This window comes from Fragaria vesca, linkage group LG1, assembly GCF_000184155.1.
Source record: "Fragaria vesca subsp. vesca linkage group LG1, FraVesHawaii_1.0, whole genome shotgun sequence".
Taxonomy (NCBI): Eukaryota; Viridiplantae; Streptophyta; class Magnoliopsida; order Rosales; family Rosaceae; genus Fragaria; species Fragaria vesca.
In genome coordinates, this window is record NC_020491.1 from 18,190,454 (window position 1) to 18,208,498 (window position 18,045).

General features: G+C 38.1%; 3 protein-coding genes across 5 annotated transcripts; 2 read left to right on the plus strand and 1 right to left on the minus strand.

The window, feature by feature from the left end:
- Nucleotides 1-2,127: 2,127 nt before the first annotated feature.
- On the plus strand, nucleotides 2,128-6,369 carry LOC101295857 (magnesium transporter MRS2-I-like). The gene is made up of 11 exons (XM_004288381.1): nucleotides 2,128-2,648; nucleotides 2,743-2,772; nucleotides 3,098-3,251; nucleotides 3,401-3,522; nucleotides 4,157-4,231; nucleotides 4,731-4,958; nucleotides 5,040-5,084; nucleotides 5,374-5,418; nucleotides 5,517-5,546; nucleotides 5,695-5,814; nucleotides 5,896-6,369. Exons 1-11 carry the CDS (start codon nucleotides 2,403-2,405, stop codon nucleotides 5,980-5,982), a joined length of 1,182 nt encoding a protein of 393 aa, XP_004288429.1. The 5' UTR covers nucleotides 2,128-2,402; the 3' UTR covers nucleotides 5,983-6,369.
- A 2,702-nt stretch (nucleotides 6,370-9,071) lies between these two features.
- Nucleotides 9,072-11,264, plus strand: LOC101313851 (E3 ubiquitin protein ligase DRIP2-like). Its single transcript, XM_004289420.1, has 4 exons — nucleotides 9,072-9,195; nucleotides 9,757-9,856; nucleotides 10,412-10,796; nucleotides 10,887-11,264. Exons 1-4 carry the CDS (start codon nucleotides 9,072-9,074, stop codon nucleotides 11,262-11,264), a joined length of 987 nt encoding a protein of 328 aa, XP_004289468.1.
- A 3,809-nt stretch (nucleotides 11,265-15,073) lies between these two features.
- On the minus strand, nucleotides 15,074-17,365 carry LOC101296144 (PRA1 family protein D-like). Of its 3 annotated transcripts, XM_004288384.1 has the most exons (3): nucleotides 16,681-17,365; nucleotides 15,793-15,838; nucleotides 15,268-15,333 (listed from the first exon to the last, which is right to left on the minus strand). In XM_004288384.1, the coding sequence occupies exon 1, from the start codon at nucleotides 17,245-17,247 to the stop codon at nucleotides 16,711-16,713; it is 537 nt and encodes a 178-aa protein (XP_004288432.1). In that variant the 5' UTR covers nucleotides 17,248-17,365; the 3' UTR covers nucleotides 15,268-15,333; nucleotides 15,793-15,838; nucleotides 16,681-16,710. The 3 variants fall into 3 exon arrangements, with proteins under 3 accessions (XP_004288430.1, XP_004288431.1, XP_004288432.1); XM_004288382.1 differs by lacking the exon at nucleotides 15,793-15,838 and having other exon boundaries at nucleotides 15,074-15,333; XM_004288383.1 differs by lacking the exon at nucleotides 15,793-15,838 and having other exon boundaries at nucleotides 15,162-15,355.
- Between the last annotated feature and the right edge of the window lie 680 nt (nucleotides 17,366-18,045).

The following is an 18,045-nucleotide window of genomic DNA, read 5'->3' on the forward strand; positions in this document are numbered from 1 at the left end:
TGGGGATAGTAAATTTTTGATTTTCATGAAAAAAAAAAAAGAGAAAAAGACTATTTGCACAAAATAAAAAAAAGTCAAACCTCATTTCAATGATAATCTTTTTTCTTAGCCTATTTAAATACAAGGTACTTCTTTTGTGCCCAAATACATAAGTTTTTAATAAAATGATATTTTAAAAGACTTTTTTACCCTTGACTTTTATTTAAAGAGAAAAAATGAAAAAGAAGAAGGGAAGACTTTCCCGGAAGCACACCGGACACCGGCGCCAGTCGCCAATCACCGGATTTTGGTCGCCGAACACCGGTTGCCGGATTCCGGTCACCGGACACTGGCCGCCGGATTCCGGTCACCGGTCACTGGAAAATTGATGGTGACCTAAAAATCGCCAGAGACGCCGGAGTCTCACTGGATTTTTTTGAAAAAAATGTCACCGGAACCCACCGGATCTTGCCAGAAGCATACCGGCAAAAAAATAAAGTTTACTACCCCTAGTAAACTTTTACTTGGGGGTAGTAAACTTGCGAAACAGTAGCCCCAATGCCATAATTCACATTCAAACGGAGAAAAATCAACTTACATGCGAAAAAATAAAGTTTACTAGCCCTAGTAAATTTTTACTGAGGGTAGTAAACTTGCAAAACAGTAGCTCCAATGCCATAATTCATATTTAAAAGGTGAAAAATCAACTTAGATGCGAAAAATGAAATTTACTACCCCTAGTAAACTTTTACTAGTAAACTTTTACTGGGGGTTACTACCTTGCAAAACAGTAGCTCCAATGTCATTATATACATTAAAACAATGAAAAATCAACTTAAATGTGAAAAAATAAAGTTTACTACCCCTAGTAAACTTGCAATACAATATTTTTCTAGTCAGTATATACATTAAAACACAAAAAAAAAGCAACTTAGATGCGGACAAATAAAGTTTACTACCCCTATAAAACTTCTACTAGGGGTAGTAAATCTGCGATACAATATTTCCCAGGTCAGTATACACTTTAAAGCAACAAAAACCCAACTTATATGCGAAAAATTAAAGTTTACTACCCCTAGTAAACTTCTACTGGGGGTAGTAAACATGCAATACAATATCTCCATAAATTCACATTTCTAAAGTAAACTCCATACCACAAAATAGAAATTACAAACATCATAACCAAATTAAAGACAACTCCAAACCTCGGCGTCAATTGCCGCGAGGAGTCCCGTATCGATCTTCAACCGCGTCGTTGTTCATCTCTCCTCTGAACTTCAGCCAAACGAGATGCTCTGAATTGAAGCCGAGGAAGGGGAAGCATTGATCGGAGGCGGCCGTACTAAGTGACGGAGATCGGCAAGCTCGGTTCGCATCGCCTAGAGGTGGCTTGGAGATCGGAGCTCAGGTTTCGGCTCGCATCGAAGACTGCTGCTACCTTCTCACAGATCTGGTTACTTCGAGGTCGAGGTAGAGGAAGCCAACTGGTGAAATCAACCGGGTTGATGGCGGCGGTGACGACAGATGAGAGCAGAGGGAAGCGTCAATTTGGAAGAGGAGGAGCCGAGACCTTTGGTCAGTGATGGACGTCATCTGTGACGTTGTTGACGCGATCGAGAGAAGAGAGAGCCCGATAAGAGATGAGAATGAGAGGTGGGAGAAGCAGAAGACAATGTAGGGTTTTTATTAGATTAGGGTATATTTGTCATTTTATCTTGAATAATTAGAATGGGCAATTAAATCTTATTTTCATTGGACCGGGCCAAAACTTCCTAAAATTAGTAATAAATAGGCATTTGCTCAAAAAAAAAACACACATGTTGAAAACATCAAAACACCAAAAAATAGAAACGTTCATGTGTCTAATGGTAAATTGATTCGCTAAACAATAAATTTAACAAATAAGAATAAGGCATTACAACAATATCATTAAGATTATAAAAGAACCGGTAAAATAAAAACATTTAGACCCTGAACCGGTAAAATAAAAACATGTTGTAAGGAGACATCACTGTCCGCAACAACTTTGACGGTCTGAAGGGATTTTCTTGCTAAAAACGAAAAATCAAAAAGTCCGTGAAAAGGCCTTAGAAAAACAAGGATCCGCAGGTTGAGATATAAAGTGGTGAGACTTGAGAGACTCTCCTTGTGATTTCTTTCATTTTCCTCCCTCCTTTTTCTTGCGTGTCAAGTCCCCCATTCACCTAAATCACTCTCCTCTCCCTAATCAAACCCTAACAAATCCCCCAGAATCCCAAATCCTCCAAATTCCAAAATCCCAACCCATTCCGCATTAGAACTCGCATACCTCACGATGAAGCAAACACACACAGTTTGAATCGCTTTCGGATTCCGTTTTCTAATTTTGATCGCGAGGGAGATGTGATTCGATTCTAGGGTTTTCGCGAAGGAGATGGTCAGAGATGAGTCGCGGAGGAGAGGGAGAAGCTTTGGCGGACGCGCAGGCGGTGGTGGCGGTGAAGAAGAAGTCGTCTCGGAGCTGGGTGTTGCTGGACGCGACGGGACAGGCGACGGTGCTCGATGTCGACAAGTATGCTATCATGCATAGGGTTCACATTCACGCCAGGGACCTTCGCATTGTCGATCCTCTGCTCTCTTATCCTTCCGCCATTCTCGGCCGTGACAGGGCCATTGTTCTCAATCTGGAGGTATAAATTTGTTAGGTTTTCGGTTTCGAAGATTTTATAGTGATGTGTTTTGAATGTTTGGCTGATCTTTGTGTTTGTTTGTTTGATTTTGCAGCATATTAAAGCTATAATTACTGCTGAGGAGGTCAGCCCTTTTTTTTTCTCTCGGAATTTAACATCTTTTTTACTGTTTTCGGCTGAATTTGATGTGTTGATTTGGGAGGAAGTACTGGTGTAGCTTGTGCAGTTAATCTACTATTATTTGGGGAAATTAGTGAGGCGAAAAAGCTGCTTAGATTGTCTGAAGAGGAATAGAAAGTGTGTGTTTACTGTAAAGTTCAATGCATGTTTTATACTGTATGTGTTGTGGGGAGAATATGTTATGTGGTGTGCTTTAGAGTTTCGGTGAGTTAAGGCGCTTTTGCAGATGATGGATTTTTTTTATTTTTTATGTGTGTGTGTGGATATAGGTGCTGCTGCGGGATCCGTTGGATGAAAATGTTATACCTGTTGTGGAAGAGCTTCAAAGACGGTTGCCGCCTGGGAATTACATTCGTGAAAATCAAACGGATGGGAAAGAGTTCCCTGCTGGGCAAAATGATGTTGATGCAGGCGAAGAAGATGGTATGATGTTGTAATTTTAAGTTTATCACTTCAGGAGCAGTGTCTGGCTTTAGTGCCTGTAGTTATATGCATATCCTTTTTGCACCTGTCGCTTCGGTCTGAATTCTTTTTGGAGTTTACGTCCCACTGATCTAAATTATCTGATGTAGAGTCTCCATTTGAATTCCGGGCCTTGGAGGTAGCATTGGAAGCAATTTGTAGTTTTCTTGCTGCACGTACGACAGAACTGGAGACTGCTGCTTATCCGGCTCTAGATGAGCTTACCTCTAAGGTAGGGCATAACTTGTTTCTCTGTTTCTTTTCTACTTTGTGCATGTATGTATCCGTTTGGGGCTAAACGGGCATAAAAAATGGGAAACAAACAAAAGAGTGCAAGGAACAAAATTACAGTATCTCCTACACTTGTAGGTTACTTCAGGATATCAAACTGATTGTAGCTCATAGATAGATTTAGGCCCTCAGTTGTCAGATATGGTTTATCAGCAACTTTACTGAAAACACAAGATGGCGAGTTCCAGGGACTGTTATATCTGCAGTTTGTGTTAATTGTTCTTTAAAAAAGAAAAAGAAAAAAATAAAAGAAAAGAAATCCAAATATCATGCTTGAGTTTTTGTTGAATTTTGGTATCCTCTTGCTTTGCATTCTTATGGCGGAGCTGGTTTCGCTTCAGGGGATTTCTGGCTACCATACTTGCCTCAATAGTTTTGAGAACTTACTATTGTACTGAGAGTATGTTTATCTCACATGATCTTCTATAAGAAAAAAGTAGTTGCTCAGTTTTTTTCTCCTTCTGAGTTGACAAAATTATATACATTTGTTCATTTTGGTTACCTATTTTTGCTATTTGAATTTGTTCTATGAAATTTGCTTCTTCCGCAGATTTGTAATCCATTTCAATCTGCAGATTAGTAGCCGCAATTTGGATAGGGTTCGTAAACTGAAAAGTGCAATGACGAGGTTGACTGCACGGGTACAAAAGGTATGCATCTTCCTCTTGTCTGTGAAGGGTTGTTTGATAGTTCATCTCTAATATGTGTGTGATTGATTTTAAATGCAATCACTAAAGGATGTTAACTTCAAATATTAGCTTTTACAAAATCCCATTTTCAGCTTCAGTGGGGACATTAAAGATCTTTAAGAGTATAGCTGATGGAGTTTTTGAAATACGCTGATCACTTATGCTTCAAAAAGCGCTTTTGTGATACCCCAGGATTTGTGCATCATGACCACCGAAGCTTGCAGTCTAAGTTAGTTGCCTTAGAAATGGAGTTTCCTGTTTTTATTTATGTCTGTTAGCCACATTCTTTTTGGTGGTGTACCTTATATTATATTTGCTGACAATTTATCAGAATGACTTTTTAGTGTGGGGTAGAAACCAATTTTCATGATTAGAGTATGATTAAAGACAGCCTCTGCTAGCGCCCTCTTTACACCTGCATACCAAGGCACGAGGTAATCCCTGTAGTATCTATTTGTAGGTGAGGGATGAGCTGGAGCAGCTGCTGGATGATGATGATGATATGGCCGACCTTTACTTGTCAAGAAAGTTGGCAGGTGCATGTTCACCGGTTAGTGCCTCTGGTCCTGCCGGTTGGTATCCTGCCTCCCCTACCATAGGCTCAAAAATATCACGGGCAAGTAGAGCAAGTATTCTAACTGTCCGTGGAGATGAGAATGACGTTGAGGAACTTGAAATGTTACTTGAGGTATGATGACATTGATATACTTTTCATGTCTTGGATTTTACTGAAATCTAAATACTAAATTGCTTACTAATACCTGTGCAGGCTTACTTTATGCAGATTGATGGCACCTTGAACAAGTTAGCTACGGTAAGCTTATCATTCTTTTTGGCTTACAAGGAGATTGTACCTAGTATCTATCCTTCATCCCATTCTACCCAATGCCTCATGGAGGTCCTTGGGCAGGCAGATGTAAAAGAACACGTAGTGGCCTGAGGATGGGATGTTTCCATTTGCTTTGGTACAAGAGTAGGGTTATTGACATTAAGTTTAACGAACCGGAAACAGAAAGTTGAAACACTCAAGTGACACAACCCTATACAATCTTAATTTATTCATATCCATGACAACCTTAACCATTCTATCCGAAATTTTGCAGCTGCGTGAATATATTGATGATACAGAGGATTACATAAATATTCAGGTACTTGATTTTTTATCTTTAATTGCTTTGGCAAGTACCATAGAACTTTACGCATTATATTTATGTTTTTGATCTTAATTGTGCCTTCCATATTTCAGCTTGATAACCACAGGAATCAGTTAATTCAGGTGCTTTATTCTTCTTATTTAGTGTTTTTGTTTCTCTACTACACTGGTTTCGTTTCTTCATACTTGCTTTCTCTTTGCTTGCTTAATCTGGAGTTGGAGTTGTTGCTTATGACATTAAGTTCTACTCTCTTGATTATTCGTGGTGCAGCTTGAGCTTTTTCTTAGTTCTGGAACTGTTAGTTTATCCATATATTCTTTGGTGGGTGGAATTTTCGGCATGAATATCCCATATACGTGGAACGAGGGTCATGGATACATGTTTAAATGGGTACGCACATTATTTCCTCTGGTAATCGTGGCTAGTATAAGTGTGATATGTGGCTGAGAATTGATCTTTTTGAATTGACAGGTTTGCATTGTCACAGGAATAGTATGTTTCTTTGTTTTCATAGTAATTGTAGCATACGCTCGCCACAAAGGGTTGGTTGGATCGTGAACTTGGTAAATAAAGTTTTTGCTGATAGCAAGGAGTTCGAGATTTATTGATTTAGGTCTTGTCATGTGGATGAACACAAAATTGGGTGTCAAGGCTTTCAGGTAATGAAGGAACTATAATCTCTTGCTGAGTTTTGGTGATTTAGTACTGCCCGTAATGGCTTCTGTGGTTAACAAGGCTAAGTCTGACTATGGGAATTTTAGATTAGAAATCCCAAGGATGTGCAATTTCGTTGATTGTTGACAACCTTATTAACAAGATTCACCTCGCCAGTACTGGCTGTAAAACATTTTTTTTTTATTTTAGTCCATAGTTTTTGTTCTGGTTACACATGTATTTGTTCTAACAAGTATATTCTTTGAATCACCTGTCATATCGGTTGCCGCCAATTCGTGCAATTGTGGTGCAAGGCGAATCTTACATCTCAGAAACAATAAGTAGTCTCATTTATCTCATGCTTTTCCCAAATAGAAACCAATAGAAGAGCAAACTACAATCATGAACCGTGATTGACATAGAAAGCTAAACCAAGATGGCGTGACCCTGATCACCCATTTTGAACAGATTTGAAAGAGAATTATGGAGCTGCCTTGAAGCAAACTTCTGCCTTCGGGTCTGAACTCCATCTTCATAATTGGCAAACAACCAGTTTTACAAAGTGCTCACTACAGTGAATGGACACGCAGAATAACCATCATAGATTCTCCGAGCAAGATAACTTAGTCCGGATACCTGCATTGGCATATGAAAACTCATATTTATTGGTTTAAAAGTGGTAGGATTGTTGTGTTGGTAACTTAATAGGTTAGAAGCATTTCATCCTGCAATTTTGAGGATGTGAGTTGGAACCCCTCCACTATCACTTCTTAAAACAAAATCGTGAAGCCTAATCCGTTACTTGCTTACGTTCTTAATATGTGGCAAAATTTGAGTGGAAAGATATACGTTGCGTGCAGCTATTATACACATTTTTTTGACTGAGATCCAACACGTGATAAAAATAAAATGATTCTTTTTTTAGAATTGAGAATGGTTGGTCGACAAGAGTGTGGATTGATTGTCAGAATCCACGAAAAACATGCATTTTTGCAAGAGATTTAATTATTATCCTCATTAGTTCATATGTGCGTCACATGTAGCTACATGCACTAAATACACGTAGCAGTCTGTTTCGCGCAGAAAATCGTTTATATATGCTCAGCAGCAACAACATAGAAAATAACGAGAGACGAAAGAGCGATAGAAGAGCAAAAGAAAGAGTGCAAATCACGTGAAGATGGATTTCAATCTCGAAGGCATATAAGAAATTGATCAAAATTCAGGTATGCAATCCGGATCTCTTCTTTTTCATGTCTATAGTATGATGCACTAAGATTAAGATACCAAAATGGTGAAAATTCATGAAACAATTCAGATCCATAATGTTAAAAACTCATCAAACATGATTGTCTTCTCTGTCATTACCAATTCGTTGAAAAAATTAGCACAATCACTGGAGATCGATTAAGTGTTATATTCATTGATTATATATACCCCCTTCTTGTTGTAGTTAGAATTACAGGAAATCAATCACAAATATATGAATTTTAGGCTGAACCAAATCTGAATCAGCCTTATTTTCCCTTAGTTGGTGAGATGAGATGAGAGCATCTTGAGACATTCTCTTCATCTCGAGTCTTGAAGCAGATTTTTTTGGGTAATAGTCTTGAAGCAGATAGAGGCTGAGAATTTTGAGTTAGTGACCTGTCACTGGTCAAGCACAACTGTCTGCATGTCAAGAAACGGTTACATTGAAACTGCCAAAAGTTTAAACGACCCAATTTCCATCCTAGAACAATTTGGGTCTTCTTATTTTGTCGACATATGTTTTCTTTTTCAACAAAATTCTTTGATGGAATTGACCACATATAACTTGTGCTTTGTAATTGACCAAAAAAAAAACCACTTGTGCTTTGTAAATGGGGGTCGTTTATTTTTCAATATTATGCATAAAATTGACCTTTATTATGACGGAATGTCTCAATACAACATTTTTAAACATTTCATCTCATAAAAATAAATTTCAGATTTTATCGCTATTAATTTGGTCGAAAACTTAACTCAATTGAGCTAAACAAAATTTTGATTTGTTTTCTAACGCACTCAACTTTTAGCCGAACTTACCAAAAACTCAAGTGAATGAGGCATGAGCGCTTCCCTCCTCCAAACCCTAAAACTCAATTCACAAGAACAAAGCTTAATTACTCCCCATCGAAGTCACACGCATCATGGACAATTACTGCAATTCTCTCATTCTAGGTGACAAGGATATTTCATTGCGTGACACATAATGTAACACATTTACATTTTCGTTTCCCTCTACTGTTTCTACTAATCCTTCTGTTTTGTTTTTTTGCCTCTTAGAAGCTCCAATTTACAAATGAAATTGACTCATTAGAGACAAGGATAGTCGTGGTTCTCAAAGTTTCACACTCAAAACTCTGATTCTTTGACGTGCAATATCCACATCAATAGATAACACATCACATGCAAAATACACACGACTTTTGCATTATCTTATGTAGTTCATAACCCTCATCGCACAATCCAACATCTTTGAGGATTTGAGTCACTTTGACTTCGCAGAAAGACAAAGAAAGCAAACTTTGAGGAAGAAAAGACAACCTTCTCGTTTTCTTTGTTTTTTCTTGGCTCTGTTGGAAATTAGGAATAACCAAAAAAAAAAACCTTTGCGCAGTTTAAGCCAAAGCCTTTGATTCTTTTATGCTTTTACATATATGGGTTTTTTGTTCCTTCTATATTAGTGTTTTTCACATTTATGTGTGCGTTTTGTATAATCTAGAGGTGATGTATTTGTAGCTGTTTGGAGCCTCGAACAGATCATCAAACCCTATCTCTCCCTAATCGTTGTCCAAATCGAAACAAGAATCCCAATCCCTCCCCCTTAATCCCATTCTTTTTCTTCATCAACAGTCAAAAGATCAAGGATCCCATATGGGTTCTTGAGGTTTCTTGATTCTAATTGGTGACATGCACCAGGTGCTTACGTGAATGAAAGCAGAGTGTTGTGTTTTTGAAACAAGATAATGATGACCATTAGCAGCAACCATGTTGTGAAAGTTAAGAGGGAGAAGCTTGAAGCATGCATGACATGCCCTGTATGCAATGAGCTGTTCAGAGAAGCCACAACTATTTCTGAATGTCTTCATACATGTAAGTCTTTCTTTCTTTCCATCTCTGCTCTTTTGGGATCTGATTGTTCATGTGTTCTGTGCGTGTTGTGTGCTCATTTTGTTGATATGGGTGCTTTGTTTTTACGTAAATTCATATTCTTTTTCTTGTTTTCTGGTCTGGGTTTATCGAAATTTACGTTTTCATCATCTGGATTCTGGGTCCTTTTCAATTTGCAAGGTTGGTTGTTTTCCTATTTTGGACTTTTGCTATATGGTAATGTGAAGTGTGTGTGTGTACCGTATATTGTTGGCTCTTGGTATACAAGTCCTACTATGCCATTTATGCCTGATTGGCCTTTCTTTCACCTAGTGTTGGTAACTGTAATGATTAAAATTCCTGTCTATGATACAATGGACATAAGCTTATATGCTTCTTTACTCACTGCTACCCTAAACTCTTGGTCTTTTTCCAATTGTCGCTGAAGTATATGGCTATCATCTGTATTAGATGCCTCACAGATAGTGTAACAGCAATGCTGCTCTTGATAATGTTTTTTCTATGATTCAATGTGACTGACTTGGTTATTGTTTCTGGGAACAGTTTGCAAGAGGTGCATATACGACAAAATAATCAATGAAGATTGTGATAGATGTCCGGTATGCAAGACAGATTTAGGGGTTGCTCCAATGGAAAAGCTCAGGTAGTTTAATCATCTACATATCGTATGTTTATAGATTAGCTGGATGCTCAGATAATGCATTAGCGTATATTATCCCAAGCAAGAAAAAAGAAAAAAGAAAAAAGAAAAAAAAAGGAGTATTCTGTAAAACATTCCAATATGAGTTTAAAATCATCAACTCTGCCCTTATGCTGCTATCCTTTATTGATTCATTGCTTGTTTGGTCAATAAAAGGTATAATGAATTTGTCATTCCCTAATGTTCTTGGTGCAGCATTAGGCTTATAACAAGCTTACACTTATGATTTCGGCACTACAGCAGTTTTTGTAACCTCATAACACATTTCTGGCATAATGTATAAATCTTATGTTGATTCTATTACTATCTGACCTCCCTCCTCATAGCTATTAAATACCTAGCCTTCTTTTCTAAATTTGTAGATATCATCAATTGTTATAATAATTTCATCAGATGTGTGCCAGTATATTAACCACAAAGTTATGCTAAAAGGACCAAGCCATGGTTGCATATTAGTGTTATGTTTCTTCAGTTCTGTAATTTCTCTTCGGTCTGCAGGGCTGACAATAGTCTGGAAGACATAAGGGCTAAGATCTTCCCTTCTGAAAGTAAAAAGCTCAAGGCACGAGTAGCAGACCACAATCTGCAAGTTGTAGACTCTGAGAAGGTATTGCCTTCCGAAACAAGAAATGCCAAGACAACTGACGTTGGTTTGCCCTCCATATATTCATCAGGGAGAAAAAAACAGAGATTCCTCTCTTCATTAGGAACAAGCACAACTACAGCTACAACGAGTGGAAAACGGTATTTTACTAGAAAGAGTTCAGTTCAACATGAGAGTCATCTTTTGACTCGAGAAGAACTTGTTCCCAAACATGAAAAGTTTCCAGAGAGGATCAAATCATCCGAGAACCTTAGAGAATATTCAACATATGCCAGACAGGTTAATAAAAAGAAAACAAATTGATTTAATGGTTTTGCTTGTCCTTTTTGTTGTTCTTAAAATATGTTACATTTCTATCTTTTGTTGCAGAATGCTACTGAGAAGTTGTTTAAGAAAGACGAGGTGAACAATGACATCATGAACAAAGCACAACCAAGATGGACAACTGGTCTGATGGAAACTGAAAGAGAAGATGCAAGAGTGCTAAGAAAGCAAGTGTTCTTAAACCTCAACAATGAACCAGAAGAGCTTAATACCTTTCAGGAACATGGCAATAATAATGAATCTATTCCTGCACCATTAGGTTCACTGCCAATTGCTAAAGGCCAACGTGGCCACAAGAGAAAAGTAGTACCAGATCCTGAGGAGTTACAAACTCCAGCACAACATGTGGTGTTTGACGCAAATATAGAAAGTGAACCAAGATCTAAACCAATCTGGTTCTCATTGCAAGCTTATCCATGGTGAGATTCTGTTCCTTTGGATTAAAACATGAAGTGATTTTGATATTTTTTTCTCAGTCCATATATGTCAAGCTTTACAATCTAGTAAGTCGATGGTTGTAGGGAAGGATATGCACCCTTGCCACAGATACCTTCGTCTTACTTGAGAGTCAAGTAAGTTCCATTGACTTTAATCTCTGTCTGATATTGAAGTGTTAAGAGGCTTCACATTTTGCTTTTGATAAATGCCTTATTCATTGAACACTGTTTCTATTAACTTGTCATTAAATTTAGAATGCTGAAATCTGTTTGCATCAGTCCCTAAACTTCTGTTTGCATCATTCCCTAAACTTTTGAACATCATTCCCTTTTGTTGCTGCAGTGGTTATTGAAGATCTTCTTGTCGGGTTAGCAAATTGATAGCGACCGAAACCGGGCGTTTCAATTAAAACCCTTTTGTGTCAATTGTAGTATATAGCAAATAAGGGTATCGTTATAAAAGCCGGGGATTGAGGGTACCTTTACAATTACGTTAATTACAAAATAAGAGAAAACAGAAGATAATAGTACTAGAGATATGAGATTTTGTGATTATAAACAAGAGAACACAAAGAAACAAAATAAAGCAGAAAATATTAGATGGATGAGACGTTAGAGACTTGGAAATCCACCACCAAGTATGTTTCAAGATAAGTTAACAACCAAAGCTTCAATTATTAAGTCACAAATTGGTATCAATCAAGAACAAACCGTAAACGCACTGCGTAAGTCCTTATTACTTCCCTTGAATACTTAAGTAAGATGAACGCACCATTACTAAGCCTTTAGAATAACCGATCAATGTATAGTTCCTTGAATACTTAAGTAAGATGAACGCACTATTACTAAGCCTTTAGAATAACCGATCAAGGTATAGACGCTATCCTATCAACAAATTATTCTAAGCATTAAGATCAATGAAAATGATTGAACAAGTATGCAAAACAAGTGTGGAACGCCTACCTAGCATGCAATCCTTTTTATTTGGTTTCACTTATTGTCCTATAGGTTTTACTACTTTGAACTAAGCCGTATTAACCGTTTAGGAGATTAAACAACCTAATTCTAGCCCCACTCACAAGTTCATAATGTTCTATGTTGCGCATACATGAACATAAACAAGCAAGAGTTCTCCATAAACCAAAACCAAATAAACAATTTGAAAGACTTAATAATTTGAAACCAAGGTTCAAAACAATATTTAAAACATTCTTGGGGCTTCAAACCTTGCCCCTAACTAAGAGAATTCAGCCACACATGGCTGCAAAATCACACAAGGAAAATAAAAGATGACAAAGGAAAGGTAAACCGTGGATGATGGAGAGATCAATGATGGCTTGGCGGCTTCCTTGTGCGAGTCCGTTAACTGTGGAGGTTCTGATGATGTGAGATCGCTGGCCTCCTCTCTTCTTCACGTCCTCTCTCTCCTGCTGTGATTAGGGTTATAAAACCCTTAAAACTCGTCCATGGGTTTGCCAATGTGGTCTGGGCCTCAAAATAGAAGTTTTGGTCCAAATCAGAAATTCGGGCAGACTGACCTTCGGCCACTTAAACGGTCATAACTTCTTCTCCAAAATAGGTATTGACGATCTGTAAAAGGTTCTGGAAAGTAGACTCTTGTAGCTTTCCATTGATATATGGTACATCTCCTGGATCGTTGTGAACTGATCACAATCTTCTGTCGAAGTTGACTGACGATTTCTGAAAGATTTTTTGATTTCTTTCCTTGCATGAGATGAATTCCTTTTCCTTCAAGATTTCTCCTCTTTTGTCTCTTTTGGGCTCCTTGGCTTTATTTATGACCTAAAAACATAAACTTAGTTAATATGAATATTGTTAAGGGAATTATATAGCTAAATAGGGTCGGAAATACATTATAAACGTAACACTTTGTGCTCCTATCACAAATATGTATTGCTTTCCACTTTACTTCTTGGCAAAAAAAAAATGCATTTTCCTGCCCTTTGATCATAAAGACATATACAATTTTATTCTAAAAAAAGAGTGCAAAATTAAAATTGTTGTGTCTGAGCTCATCAGATAAAATTTAAACACTTGGGATCAGTTTTTGTATTTTATTTTGTCTGGGGGCAAATGTTCTTGCTTTTCCCTGTTCGTCGATCTTTCATTGTGGAAACCCCTGGCTTTCATACTAGTTTATTTAAGTTCATTGAGTATATATGAGCAGGGTTCTATGGTCAGTGTGTTTACTTGTTTTTCTTGGATTTTTGTTGCGTGCTAAGAATTCCAATAAGACAATGCCAAGTGGTGATCAACCCGAAAATGCTCTCTTTAAATATTCTGGAAAATTTGCAGTGTTTACTGTAATTTCTTTGTTTAGTCTGATTCCTAATCACACATGAATTTGAATTTGTTTTTTCAAATGTCTCAGAGATGGTAACTTACCCAGTTCTTTCATAAAAAAGTATCTGGTGAGAAAGCTGCATCTTCAGAGCGAGGCAGAGGTAAAATCATCTGCTTTCCCTTTTCAAATTAGTAAAGATGCATGTGTAACCCTTCTGTTTATGATAGTTAAATGCATGGAGGTTCCATTTAGATTAGTTACATCTTAAGCTGACCTGATTCTTTGATGCCAAAACTTTTTACTTGGAACTACATTTATTGTTTTACCACCAATGACTTCAGAAGTTGGATCATATGTGGAAAAGTACTACCTTCTTTGAGATTTTAAAGACGGATAAGGAGTCAAGGACATATACTTGAGACAACAGAATTCTGAGCTGTTGTTTCTGATAGAAATTTCTGAAAGGACATTTTTGTAGTCAAAACCAAGTGTGTTGATTTGTTTTATCAATGTTGCTCCACATTTCAATTGTCCACATTTCATTTTGTCTTTTGAGTTGGCCGGACTTGACAACGCAAAGTTATCTCAGCACAAAGTTTCTTTCACTTCATTTCCAACGCAGGTGGAGATTCTAATGTGGGGTCGGCCGATACATCCCACATTGTTGTTGCATGACTTGGTGGATTTGTGGTTACAGAAAATATCAGCATCAAATATAATACAGTCCACAGTAGGCAGCTCGGCAAAGGAGTGTGTGATGGTTATAACCTACTGTCGAAAAGTGCTACACCGCTGGTAGAATTGTTTAAGCGACCTGCATGAATGCACTGCTGTTGAATGTGATCGAAGTCCTGGCAGTTTCAGCCACCTTCACCGTACATCATGCAGTTAGATTTAGAGTTCCATTTCTTTTTTCTTTTCATCCCTGCAAGCATAAATGGTTTGCTGCCTTCAAGAAAAAAAATAATGCTTTGCTTGCAGTGTGGTGTGTCCGGCACTACATGGAACTGTTTCGTGGAAAAATCAGAAATTATGAAAGGTTCAACTTATGTCCGCAGTGTTGGTAATAGTAGATTTTGCACAGGATGGAGCGTTTCTGTCTTGTTAATAACCTCACTATATACGGAATAACTAAGAAACAGGTTAGAGAATAACCTGAATAGAAAGTTGAACGCAAGCCTGAATTTTCTTGATAGTTTAAAATCAAAAGATAAGCGTGTGCTAGTTATGAATACAATTTGGACGGTTATAGTTTCAGTACAACTTGGAGGGTTCAGTTCAAGTGCAATTTACAACTGATGGAGCTTTTCTGTAATGTTCATTTCTAACCTCAATAGATATGCAAATAACTAGGCAACAGGTCATGCGATAACCTCAAGAGAGAGGATGCTGTATGCAAGCCTGAATTTTCCATATAGTCTAACCTCATTTACACAAACTGATACTTTTTATCAAATTTCTATGAAAAATCAGATGGCATACTCACCGTTGAGAGTTAGCACTGCAGAAATGACTACTACAAAATTGCAGTTACAATGTGTCTTGTTTGGTCAACATTTACCATGAGAACAATGGTATATACAAGTTCTCTGCCAAAAGCACCAAGAACATGATTGAATAGGCGAACAATTTTGAAAAACAATTATGCTGATGTTTACACAATCACAGACTCCAGAAAGAAGAAGCTAACATCAGTACTGGCTGAAAGTTTATCTGCATCGAACCCTGGTAAATGATGAAATGCTGCCATCTGCAATGCATACAGGGAGAAGCTACATAAGAACCCATGTTAGAGGGTATAATACCTTGAACGAATGATAGGAACATCTAATTGGGAGTACCAGAGATAGTATTTAACAACTTCAGAAAAGCCACAAAGGATGGCCAAAGAATAACAGAGGCACCATAAACTAAAGCAAACGAAATGATACAAGACCATTTTAGTATAGACTAAAAAACTTTAGTATAACAGAGATACCATTTAACAACTCGGAAAAAGCCACAATGGATGTTTGACAAGATGGCATTTTCAAGGAATTTCACACTTTCACCAATTAAGGGTATGCAAGCACATATCCCTACACATGTAATTTCAGGTAATCACCAGTAATGATGCCTTTGTTATTAATCAAGTCCGAACATTCAAAGTAGATGTGTATGCTACCAAATGTCACATAAGCCATCCATACATAAACAGAAAAATGCATACCATAGATGTAAAAAGCACCCAACTTGATTCAATCCCTGATCAAGTCCTGAGTCATATGTGTGTTTGTGTTCATTTTGCATAAAACATTGGCATTGATAAATCATTTTCAAGTGAAGATGGCAGTGCAATGTTACTCACACTGGCCAACAGATAGCATAGACTAATGCCAAAGAAATGATACAAGATCACATGGAATCAATCAAATGGAAGAAACACCAAGTTCAGATATGTATGCGACAATATGATAAATCAAAATCTTACTAAAACGGTAGAAATAAAACATTAAATTCTGTTAGTTTCTAATTAACGAGTATCACAAGAATTACCAATATCTGAAATTATTTGGCACTTGCAGCAATATGGTCTGATGGTGAAGCCAAGTACTAACTTTGGCTACAACCGTCTTCCACAGCTACACTTATTTTAGTCCACCGAAACGATGCCTAGAAAACAGGTAATGCTACAGGAAGAATTTAATGCTTGACAACTAACACACTTCATTTTGAATAACTTGGAGCTTAAGATAAGTAAAAGACAAAAGACAATGTAGCTAAGATTCAAAAAACCAACAAGACACAAAAACACACCAAACGATCCATCCGAACTTGCTTCCTTTAAATAAAGCTATAAACCATGTAATAGGCAGCGAAAAAAATCTTAAGAACTGGTAACAATTCTAGAATCATTGCTCACTTGAACCTAAAATGCTTTATATATGGACATATACTAAACAAAGCTCCAACTTATTCGATACAACAATCATAAAACTCCCAGTTCTCTACACAATTCCTATCACAGCAATCCACATTGTGCTAACAATTCCAATCACAAAGACTCAAACTTTTCGCAGATTCATCGAAAACCCAGAAACAAAAACGCAAAACTCACCTCATCAAACATCAAAGACCAAAACGACCATCACATAATGGTGTAGTTCCCACGCGGGTCAGGATCATCCGAAAGCAGTGCCCCATAAGGCGACTCCTTATCCTCCATCACAAGATCCTCCGTGCCCCTAAACACCGCATGAACACAAACCACCACCGCCCCCACCACCCCCGAAACGACGACGTTCAGCCACACGTTTGTCAGCACCAGCGCCACCACAGTCACCAATCCCAGCACAGCCATCACGACCCGGTCCCCGACAACAAACCCGAAGACCGAAACGTCGTCGTCGCGGGAGAAGTAGAAGAAGACCCAGGCGGCGAAGACGAGGAGGAAGACGATGAGGGAGACAGGGTGGTAGAGGAGGCTGAGGAAGAGGACGACCAAGACGAGCATGGCGTAGTTTGACCGGAAATGGGTCGAGTTCTGGAAGAGCCGGGTCGTCGCGTCGGAGAAGTTTTGAGGGAGGCTGAGGGCGGAGAGGTCGGAGAATTCGGACCAGGGGCGGTGGGCGGCCATCGCTGATTGGCCGGCTTCTTTGAAACGGGTCACGATTCCGGTGGACATTGTTGTAAAGATTGGATTTTTGGGGTAAAGATTGGATTTTGAGAAGAAATTGGAGATGGGTTTTCTTTGGTTTCTATGTCAGAGGTGATTGTGAACTCCGAGTTGACCTCCGATGGGGAGCTTTGACGGGTTTGGACTGTGTATTATAGTATGATTGGGCTGGAAAAGCATAGGTGGTATAGTTGGGTCTAGACATGGAGGAAACTGGCCCAGTGGGCTTTTAAAGGTTAGATGAAGTGGTGGTGGTTATGTGGAGAAGAAGGGTGAGGAGGATTGTCACACGATGATAGTTGCAGAGAGTGACGCAAAGAAAGGGGAGGCCGATCTGGATGTATGGGAGTAGTGAAGCAATAGGGGAAAAACTAGCTAGGGTAGAGGCGATTTATGTTGCCGATATACGTGGTTTTTCGTGACATTGCAAGGGAGGTGCGACATGGTGAGTGTAAAACCGAAGCTCGACCAGAGAATAGTGTGTAAAAAAAAAATAAAAAAATCAACAAATACGGATAGTACTGTATGACATTTTATGTGCTCGACACTTTGGTATCTCACATGCATTGATAAACATATTCATCATTCATACCTCGAGTTTTAGGGGGGTGTATTGTATTTGGATTCATACAGACTTATTTTAATCAACTGACTTTTTGAAAAGTCTACAGACTCTTTGAAAAGTTCATAGACTTTCACTGATTTCTTAAAACCATTGATTTTTAATCACGTACTTTCACTGATTTCTGAAATCTACAGAGATTTCGTATGAATGACTTTTGTAGATTTCTCAATACTTATAGAATT

What these genes read in the sequence shown, in the direction of transcription:
- LOC101313851 (XM_004289420.1), top strand. Translation starts at nt 9,072, where the DNA reads ATGACCATTAGCAGCAACCATGTTGTGAAAGTTAAGAGGGAGAAGCTT. An exon ending in TTCTGAATGTCTTCATACAT is followed by an intron (nt 9,196 to 9,756) that starts GTAAGTCTTTCT and finishes TTCTGGGAACAG; the next exon opens with TTTGCAAGAGGTGCATATAC. An exon ending in ATTCAACATATGCCAGACAG is followed by an intron (nt 10,797 to 10,886) that starts GTTAATAAAAAG and finishes CTTTTGTTGCAG; the next exon opens with AATGCTACTGAGAAGTTGTT.
- LOC101296144 (XM_004288382.1), bottom strand. Translation starts at nt 17,247, where the DNA reads ATGTCCACCGGAATCGTGACCCGTTTCAAAGAAGCCGGCCAATCAGCG.
- LOC101295857 (XM_004288381.1), top strand. Translation starts at nt 2,403, where the DNA reads ATGAGTCGCGGAGGAGAGGGAGAAGCTTTGGCGGACGCGCAGGCGGTG. An exon ending in AACTTGAAATGTTACTTGAG is followed by an intron (nt 4,959 to 5,039) that starts GTATGATGACAT and finishes ATACCTGTGCAG; the next exon opens with GCTTACTTTATGCAGATTGA. An exon ending in AGGATTACATAAATATTCAG is followed by an intron (nt 5,419 to 5,516) that starts GTACTTGATTTT and finishes TCCATATTTCAG; the next exon opens with CTTGATAACCACAGGAATCA.